The 10,130-nt window shown below is 61.5% G+C and overlaps 1 protein-coding gene across 1 annotated transcript in view; it reads left to right on the top strand.

Annotated features, from left to right (window-relative positions):
• The window catches only part of Entpd3 (ectonucleoside triphosphate diphosphohydrolase 3), a gene marked incomplete at its 5' end in the record, with an annotated part of 25,773 nt that continues 15,643 nt past the window's right edge, over positions 1-10,130 (top strand). Inside the window, 3 exon segments of the mRNA XM_005383579.2 lie at positions 1-16; positions 2,341-2,468; positions 9,311-9,428. Of these exon segments, the coding sequence (XP_005383636.2) occupies positions 1-16; positions 2,341-2,468; positions 9,311-9,428 (262 nt within the window).

Genomic DNA, 10,130 nt, shown 5'->3' with positions numbered 1-10,130 from the left:
CCGCGCGCGTACGCAGGTCGGTGTCGCGGAGGCCGTCCTGCCTCGGCCGCCCGCCTGGCCTCGCCGCCAGCACAGGCAGCGATGCTCCCCATCGCAGCCATGGGTCTTGTGAGCGGCGCGTCTGCGCTGTGCGCGGTCGGTCAGGGCGCTGTGCGCGGTAGCACCGCGGGCCCAGTGCCCAGCTCGCCCGAGGGAGCGCCCGCAGGCCGAGCCCCGCTCGGTGACCCCGGCCCAGCGACCTCGGCCCAGTGACCCCCGCTCGGTGAGCCCCGCTCTCGCGCCCTGCGCCCGCGGGGCAGGGCTCCAGATGAGCTGCTGGCTCTGCAATGCGCCGTCCTGCGGCGACGGTTTGCGAGTCGGCCAGGTTGGAGCAGTTCTGTGAAAACTGCTGAAGCCAGGGTTTGAGCTCCGCCTGCGGTCGGGTCGGGACGGCTGGCGATCACACCCTACCGCCGAGGGGCGGAGGGTCTGACGCCGCGCTCTCCTCTTCCAAGAGGAGGTGGTTGTAGCCGATAAGAACAACCTCTTAAGGTTTGAATTGTTTTTATAAAGGAAGATTGTATTTGAGCTGGTTGACTTCGATTTTGAAGTTTTTCTCGGAAATGCTAAACTTTAACACATACAGTGGCATCCCGCAAGCAGAAGAACACTCCATTCCTTCCTGAGCCAGCTGACTTGGCGATGACGGCGTTACCACGTGTCGCTCGGGGCGGGGGTCCCCTTCCCTCTATCGCTGGCACTGACGTAGGCATTCTCGGAGAGTGGGTGCCAGCATGTTCCTCTGAGGATTAACTGGTTCCTGCCGGGTTCCTGTCGTTGATTTGGGGTCGCAGAGGAGAGCTGCTCCAAGGGCAGCTTCAGGGTGGCCAGCTCCGCTCCAGGAGCTGTTAGAAAGGCCTCCTGGATGGGGAGCCTTGCGCACAAGCACAGGGAGGGTGGGTCAGGAGGGACCACAGCCTTCCAGAAGTGGGGTCCCGCGCCCTCTGTTGGTACTGGACAGTCTGTGCGCCCAGTGATGTGGCCGACACTGAGATGCTAGGGACTGCTGGGCTCCGGGAAGTGCCCACGACTGCATCCGTGCTGGGGGGCAGGAGCAGCAAGCTGTGCGCCTGAGACCCTCTGCCCTCCTCCGCCCTCCCCAAGCAGCGAGCGCCCTGGTGGGCTGGATGTGGGCCGGGTCTCGTCCACAGTGGTGGCGTCCCTGGGCCCTCGCTGTCCTCCAGGAAAACCTGGAAGTCATGAAGCAGCAGGGCGTAGGTTGTGCTGATCCCGGGGTGAACCTCTGGCCTGGCTGGGATCTGCCCGCCACTGCTGGGGCAGGTTCCCAGGCATGGAAACGTCCGCGGCCGCGCTGGCCTGTGGGCGTGTGCGGCTCCCAAGGCCTGAGATGTGACCAGGGAGGGTGAGGAACTGCGCAGGTTTAAAATTTGGATTAGTTCACAGTAAATAGTCAGTTAGTAGGAGACAGTGGGATTTACTATCTTTTTGTTATGCCGCGGTTTATAATATTTCAGCCATTTATACTTATGCCTTAACAGGGGGTTCTAGTAAGGCTGTTATTTATCAATATTTTAATTGAATATCTTTTTGTCCTTTTAAAAATTTACATATAATGTTATGTAGTGATATAGACAGACCTTAAGTCATAACCCTAAACTGGTGTGCTTGCCTTCTGAAAATATGTTTTAGAATAGTGGAGGAACTTACGAGCATTTCTTTTAAGGGAAGCTGTACCTAAGAAGCCCGTTTGCTTTGATTTTCAAGTTTTCTCCAAAGGATTTGAGAGATTTGATGAAACCTGACAAGGGCACACCCCTGTGTAGCCCACGACCCTCTTAGCACGACAGCACACCCACGGCCCGTGTGCCCCCGAAGTGCCCGTGCTCTTCCCGCGAGTCCCCGCCCCAAAGGCAGCAGGCACTGTTCTGACCTCTGCGAGCTGCTTGCTTTAGAACGTGACAGAAATGAAGTTGTTGCCACTTACTAACTTCCACACAGCACTAATTCCTTTTACGGAGGATTAGTTTAAAATAAAATATAGCATCCGCTTTAATAGAAAACCTGGGTTTAAAACTCTAATTTTAAGTGCTGTTGTAAACGTCCCAGGGATGACCAGTCGTTTGCACACTACGCTTTGAGAAACCTGGGAGAACCAGACCAAAACGCCCTCCCTGCAGGGTCTGCAGTTTTTGGGGAGGTAAATGGTTGCTACCACATCTTAAAATTGTGGGTCTCACAAAGGCCGGGCCCCTGACTGGTGTGCGTGAGTGTGGGTCCCACCAGGAGCCCAACGCCCAGTTCCTGCCTTCCCTCACATGTCTCCCGGGTCTTCCCACGCAGGCCTGAAGACCCTCTCCCGGACCCCGGCCATCATCAGCCTGGTGGTCTTGCTGCTGAGCATCGTGGTGCTCGTGACGCTCACTCTCGTCCAGACCCGACACTCCCAGGTCATCCCTCCAGGGCTGAAGGTAAGCGGGAAAGAGCTGGCGTCGGACAGGGATGGGCTGTGGCACCAACTGTCCTCCCCCCATGGACGTCCTCTCCTCTGCCTCCTTCTGGAGCAGGAGAATGTGGTGTAAGGTGCAAGGAGCAGGCCACTGGGTGATGACGCTGGGGGTTACCGGTTGTGGGGTGAAGTTTCCCTAGGACTGCGTGGTCTTGCTTTGACTTCTGGCTCTGGCCAAAGACACAGCTGGCAGCCAAGAACTGCACATGGCCACAGTTTTCCAGGTGATCAGTGCGGTGCCTGTCCCTTCCTGGACAGCCCTGACCAGGAGACCCGGGCTCCTCTTCCAGCCTGGCCTGGATGGACAGGGAGGTCTTATGAGGGTCTCCTTGGGCTGAATTAGTGCCGCCTCTCTTGGGTCTAGTCCCTGTGCCATGACTCCTCTGACACTTTCCTTGCAAAGCCTCAGGACCTGCGCTTGGTCCCAGCAGCACTTGATGAGTCTGTCCCCGGACATCCTGGAGAGGAGAACCCAGCTTCTTCCAGCTGTGGCTCCAGGCTGCCCTGGGAGGAGGAGGCCCCGGGAGGGCTGTGGGTGAGCAGTGATGACAGAGCCCTCCCAGCATCTGAGGTCAGCAGGCCATCTGCGGAGAGGCCCCCTGCAGTACATACTCCTGGCTTTGGGGGCCCCTTGTGATCTGGCTGCGTGTTGTCCTTTGGTCTCCGGCTCATTCAGGATGTAGAAAGCCTTCTCAGCCGGGACAGCTGCACAGGCCCAGGAGCTCCCTGTGTCCCGTGAGCCTCAGGTGGCGCAGCACTTGCCCGTGCCATCCTCCCTGTGCCCTCCTGCCTTGGCCACGATTCAGGCTGCAGTTGAAAGAGAAAAGAAACTAATATTGTCCTGGGCTCACTCTGACAGTCCATGGCCACTTCCTGCAGGGTTGCAGTAAAATCTCCTTTGGAGAATAGCATCTGGGTTTTAAGAACCGCAGCCTTTATGAATAATCCCGTGAGACAAGAGGCCGCAAGAGGAGAACAGATGATCTGGTTGCCCCAAGACCTGAGCTGAGGTCTAGAACCTGTTTCCAGGCACCGGGCCCTGCTTCTTCCCTGAACTCCAGCCCAGATGAGCGCCCACTACGCTGTGTGCCGGCTGCCCAATCTGCTCCCTGCGGTGTGGACGTGGGTAGTGCCCTCGGCAGGTTCAGCCTGTGAGCAGCAGGACCGGAGCTGACCTCCGGGCCCCTGGTCCCAAGGCTGGGGCCATCTCTGCTCACTGCCCGGCTGCCGTGGGCAGCGCACAGCCTCGTCTGCAGGGGCGAGCTGGGCAGGCGCAGGTGCAGCGGTGGGGCTGGGTGGGAAGGCCAGCCTAGGACAGCCTGGACTCCAGCGCCTGCTCGGCTCCGTGGGGTGCCCCATTTTGGAAGGAGCAGCTCTGGCTGTGCGCCAGGGTCATCTCCCACCACGGGACACGGGACGGCCGGGCCGAGCCCAGGCCCCTCTGGCGGGACCAGCTGAGGTGCATCCAGCACCGGGTGCTGCTCTGTGCTGCCCTCCTCCTGTGGGCTCTGCGAGGAGGTGGGCGCAGACTGGGCGTCGGGTGGGGCGAACAGTCACTGCAGACCACGAGGCCGTGGGCTGTGCTGATTCCAGGAGGGAAGGGAGCAAGGCGGGCGGGCCCTCCACAGCCCCCCAGCCCCCACGCGCTCGGGCCGGGCAGGGGCAGCGGCGCTGGCTGAGAATTCCCTTGCTCTGGTGGCGGGGAGGAGCCCAGTCCTCACCGCAGGGGCAGAGAGTGCAGATGGGCGACAGAGTAGAGGAGGAACTGACGCACCGCCTGACCAGGCGCCCGCACCCTGGGCCTGGAAGGGTAAAGGCGCCGAGATGGACCCGCGCCCAGGCCGTCACCACAGCCGTGTCCACGTGTGCGTGCTGCCCAGTGCACCAGGACGCTGGTGTCCACGATCTGCCTCACTAACGCCGGTGTGACGCAGCACGGCAGGCACAGGCGGTGTGTCCCTTCACGTCACTCTGCTCCTGTGTGCACGCTGCGTGTGCGCTGCGTGTGCACCATGCTCTGCTCCCGTGTGTGCCCTGCGTGTGCACTGCATGTGCAGTGCTTTGCTCCCGTGTGTGCCCTGCGTGTGCACTGCATGTGCACTGTGCTCTGCTCCTGTGTGCCCTGCGTGTGTGCTGTGTGTGCAGTGCTCTGCTCCCGTGTGTGCCCTGCATGTGCCCTGTGTGTGTGCTGTGTGTGCAGTGCTCTGCTCCCGTGTGTGCCCTGCATGTGCGCTGAGTGTGCAGTGCTCTGCTCCCGTGTGTGCCCTGCGTGTGCGCTGCGTGTGTACCACGCTCTACTCCCATGTGTACACTGTGTGTGTGCTGTGTGCGCACCATGCTCTGCTCCCATGTGTGCTCTGCATGTGCACAACGCTCTGCTCCCATGTGTGTGCTGCATGTGCACCACGCTCTGCCGCCGTGTGTGGTCCCTTGAGCAAGTGTTACCTGCAGGCAGCCTCAGCCATGTTCTCAGCCCGGTTCTGGAGGCCGGTGTTGCCCCATTCTCACCGCCCCGTTCTCACCGCCCCGCAGAGCCTGTGCAGGACCAGAAAACAGGCTGAGGTGAAGCAGAGCGAGTGAGGACGCTGCCTGTGGGCCAGAGTTAATGTATCCTAGTTGTTAACAAAAGTGTTTAAAAGTTGAGAGTTAATAGAAAACACAGAGTAAGGATATAAAGAAAGTTTTGGTTTTTGCAATGCTGGGGACTGAACCCGGAGCCCTCACACTGAGCTCCGTCCCCAGCCCTTTTTTAATTTTTAATTTTGAGTCAGGTTCTTACTAAGTCACTAAGTTGCCCAGGCTGGCTCAAACTTGACATCCTCCTGCCTCAGCCTCCCAGAGAAAAGAAAAAGCTTTTGTATAGCTTTACAATGTGTTTGCATTTTAGAGTACTATCACAAAACAGTGAAAAAGTTTCACAAACCTAAACGTTTATAAAATAAAAGAGTATTCTAGGATTAATCTGTTACTGGAAAAGAACGGACATTCTGAACGCAGCGTGGAAGCCCGTGACCTGCGGAGTGCGGGCTGGGTCTGGACCTCCGCTGGCCACACAGGCTGTGAGGTTTCAGTGTCCTGCTGTGTCCCTGCTGAGCCCTGTTGCTTGCCGCTGTGTGTGGTCATCGCCGGCCTGCAGCTCCGCAGCCCGTGGGTGTGGAGCGGGCCATCCCATACACCGGTCCCACGATGCAGGGCCCCATCTTCTCAGGCTGTGACTTGACCCAGGGAGCTGGGAGGAGGGACCTCACGACAGACGGGTCAGGTCCCCAGCCAGGCTGGGGAGCGCCTGGGCCCTCGGCACCACCCAGGGTGCAAGGGTGGGAAGTGGCCGGCTGGGCCCTCACAGTGTCCCCTAGGGGGCCATGGGGCCGTGTGTCCCTGGTCCCACTGGACGCTCAGCCCGGGTCGGTAACACTGTTATCCCCCCTTTGTGGGGCCGAGAAAACCCAGAACAGAAAGGACAACAGCGTCTGAGGTCACACGGGTGAGACGGGGAGGGGGCCGAGGATGTGGCGGGAAAGGCCAGCAGGGCGCATGCTGGCCGGCAAGCACTTTCCCGGAGGGGAGAGAGGCGACCCTCATCCTGCTGGGCCAAGGCTCGCTCGGGTCCCACAGCATCGGGACAGGACGGCGTCCACCAAGGTGGGCGATGACCTGGCCAGGAGGCACCATGGCGAGGTCCCGGTGACAGCCGCTGCGCCTGGGGCTGTGTGAGTGCCGGGTGGGAAGAGCTCTGCCTGAGGCTGAGGAGGCTTTCCGTTGTCCCCTGAGGACACGGGCGGCAGGGTACGGGCAGCCCCAGCCTCGCAGGCCCTCCAGGACGCCTGCTCAAAGCCAGCCTGGGCTCGGGCTGGTGCGTCTAGGAGCCGACTGTTAACCTCAGCTGGGGTCAAGACGCCCAAGTTACTGGTCTGACCCGCTCTGCAGGTGCAGCCCTGAGCCTGAGGCCATCACTTTTATTTTCTCCTTCGGTGTGCGTCCTCCTGGGGCCCCAGCCTCAGGGTCACGTGTCGCACCAGTGCCACAGGCCCTGCAGCCACAAGACGTCACTGTGGAGCCTGGGTGGGCACAAGGCTCCCAGGGCGGGTGTGCCACCTTAGTTGCCCACGTTGGCACCAGGGCCCAGGAGTGCGGAGCTCACGCGCAGCACAGCCTGTGGGCCTTGGAAAAGCTGGAATCTTCCAGCCTGGAAGCCTGGAGTTCTGGGGTTACGGCCCTGCTGGAGACAGAGGTGGGTGCGGGTTTCCCCTCTTCGGGAGAGTCCAGACCACGCAACCTGGCCCTCCAGCCAGCCCTGCGCGAGCCCGAACCAGCAACGCGCTCGCAGGCCGCTGTGCCCACACAGGAGCCTGTGCCCCACCGTGGGCACCGACTGCTGGGCAGGCACCACCTCCACTTGGGGCCAGGCTCAGGGAAAGCTCAGGGCTTGGTGTCCAGCTTTGCCCCGGCCTGGCCCCAGGTCTGCCCAGCTGCTGAGCAAGGAAGGGGCCTGTACGGGTGGTGACGCTTCCCAAAGCGCTGGGTGCGGTCCCTGGAGCTGTGCGTGCTGCTAGTGTCGGGTGCTGTCGCGCTGTCTTCCGTGCGGGCACTCTGGACAGGGTTACTCATGATGTCATCTGAGTCACCTGGCCCCGTGCACCCACGCCGAGGTGCTCTGATTCAGGCTGAGAACTCTGACCCTGGTGCAGGCTCACTCTCCTCTTGTGGACGCACGTGCGGTGGACCAGGCGGAGTCGAGCCGAGGCTGGCACTGTCCACACAGCACAGGTGCCCGGCTGCAGACACCGAGCAAAGATATGGGGCTGCCGTGGAGGACGTGGACCCTGCAGGGTTGCTACGGAGAAGGGATGCTCGCTGTCCTTCCAGAGCTGGCTTCAGACCCTGGGGGGCTCCCCTGTGGGTGGGGAAGGCGGAGCCCTGTGTCCTTGCCCTCCTGGTCTCCGGGTCACCTCAGCACCAGGAGGCGGTGACCAGCTGCCTCGGCCTTGGAAGGGGCGGCAAGTGGGAGTCAGGACTCCCACGGCTGTCTTCCTCCTGCCCTTGGTTTCAGCTGCGCTTTAATCTCACTGCGGCCCCTGGCTGGGTGGACGGTGAACAATGCCACATTGTTCATACCACACTGAGGCATCAGGTCAGGATCTCGAGCGACACGCCCGGCCGAGGGGCCTGGCTGGTGTGCACACTGCCCGGAGTCTGTGCTTTGGTGTGGGTTGGGGGGCAGCTGCCGACGTGGTCCCCCACGCACACTGTGGCTATGGGGGGAGGCTGGGGCCTCCGCTGCCTGGAACCCGGTGCCTGTCTGCATTCAGTGGACCGAGTGACGCGCAGGAACGGGTGGGTCCACCTGCTTTCACCACGGGGGGACGTGCGGCGCATACTGTTCGGAAAAGGGAGTGCAAAAGAAAATCCACTCTGCCCTGTGTGGTTCCGTGTTGGCCTAAAACAGGCGTCCAAACATGCGCACGTAGGAGGCCGCACGCAGACACGGGTCAGGCTGGGGGGAGCAGTGGGCTCTGTGTCCTGCTTTCTCCTCTCGGGCTGCTGGCCTCGAACCCAGGGCCTTGGGCACGCAGGGCGCCGCCCACCACAGAGCTCTGCCCAGCTCACCCACCCTGGGCTTTGTGTGATTTTATTGATTCTGCCTGATCCGCTTCTCTGTGTGTAGAAACCTTTTCCCAAGCAGGGACCCGGCTCGTGCTCAGGACGTCATCTGCAGAGGAGGGAGCCCCCTCCTCCCCAGGGACCTGGAGGTCACCCGCCCACCCGCTGGGGTAGAGCGAGGAAGCTGCCACCCTGGGTGGTCCTGGCTGGTCAAGCTGCAGCGCATAGGCAGGGTCAGCGTCCAGTCCAGCTGCCTGCGGGCTGCTCACACCCCTCTTCCCTGGGGCTGCCTGGGGCTACCCTGGCCAGCACTCGTCCAGGCCTCGAGGCCCCTTCCGGGCCCTGTGGCCCACTCCGCCCCCACCCAGCCTGTCACTGTTCAGGTACCCCAGGGTGGGAGCCGTGTCAGCGTGGCTTTCTGGTTCGTTTCTTTCCTCTTATGTAGGAATACTTTTTGTCTTGGTCTTTTCCTTTTGTTTTTGTGGCAGCATCTAGCTCTATAGCTCAGGCTAGCCTCTAACTTGTAGCGATCCTCCTGCCTCAGCCTCTGGAGTGCGGGGATGACAGCTGTGCAGCACGCTCAGCAGAACCCTTTTACTCCGGGGTGCGCGGGAACTGACCTGTCTTCCTTGTGAGAGCGTCCACAGTGCAGCTTCCTGTTGTGGTTCAGCACATTCCCATGGCTCGACCCACTGCACATGCGTGCGTGACTGCCCCGTGGGCGGCCGCGCACGGGTGGTGGAAGAGGCCCAGGCCTGCATGGGACAGTCGAGAAGGTGCCTGGCAGGCGCAGGACTGCAGCATGGGGCCACGCTGTGAGCGTGTTAAACCCCAGCTAAGCTGCAGAGTCTGGAAACCAGGCCCCAGTGACTAAGCATTCGTCTCTCCCTGGGCCCAGGGGCTGCCGACCTCATGTGGGGGCCCCGATGGGGGATGAGGACACCTGCTGGGCGCCTCTGGGCACACATAACCCCTGCTGCTGGCCGGCCACGCTGAGACCCCAGCAGGATGTGGCCGCTTGGGAGAGTGAGGACCATGCCCAGGCCCAGCCTGGTTCGTCTGTCCTGGCTGCTGCGGAGCTGTTTTGGAGGCAGAGTCCTCCAGGTCACCCACCGAGGGAGGTGTAAGGCTGGGGAGTCTGGCTTCTGGACGGCGTCTTTGGGGGTCTGGCCTGTGCCCGACTCTGTCTCCTTCTTCCTGCAGTACGGGGTTGTGCTGGATGCGGGGTCGTCGCGAACCACAGTCTACGTGTACCAGTGGCCGGCGGAGAAGGAGAACAACACGGGGGTGGTCAGCCAGACCTTCGAGTGCAGCGTGCGAGGTGAGGGCGCGGTGGCGGCTGGTGGCCGGCGGCATCCACTCCTCTGCATGGCCATGCTGGCAGAGACCGGGGCGGGGCCATCTGAGCAGGGTGTCGCGGCACGTGGCCGCTGAGGGAGGTGCTGGGTGGGAGAGGGTCCGGGACGCCCATGGGCAGCACGTCTGCTCAAGACTGGAGGAACGAGGAACGGTGTTGTCCACGGGGCACACTGACGTGTCTGCCTGAGAACATGTCCTGGGGGACAGCTCAGAGGCGGACGGGGCTCCATGCTTTACTCATGGACACTGGAATTTTGAGTTTGACATAATTCTCCCATGGCTTAATCCCTCCACTGGGGAAAATCCTAAAAGTTCCCTCAGCTCCCAGGCGGCTGAGAAAGGAGGCGAGGGATTGGCCCTCAAACCGGACCCCGGCCACTCCAGCGGCCCATGGCCCCTGCCCTCCACCGCACGCCCAGCGCCGTGCCCACGGTCTCCGTGCTCCTCATCTCTTTGCTGAGTGTGATTTAGGGTGCACGTCTCAGTGGGGTGCAGCGAGTCCAGTACACGAATACGGTGTGTGACGCTCAGGTTGGGGCACTGGCGTCTCCACCTCCAGACACGTTTTGATCCCCACGTGACACTGCGCATAGACACGTTTGATCCCCACATGACACCTGCGCATAGACACGTTTGATCCCCACGTGACGCCTGCGCATAGACA

The sequence above is a fragment of the Chinchilla lanigera genome, unplaced genomic scaffold, assembly GCF_000276665.1.
Source record: "Chinchilla lanigera isolate Chin_1 unplaced genomic scaffold, ChiLan1.0 scaffold00019, whole genome shotgun sequence".
Lineage (NCBI taxonomy): Eukaryota > Metazoa > Chordata > Mammalia > Rodentia > Chinchillidae > Chinchilla > Chinchilla lanigera.
This window is presented reverse-complemented; position numbering and strand designations above follow the sequence as displayed.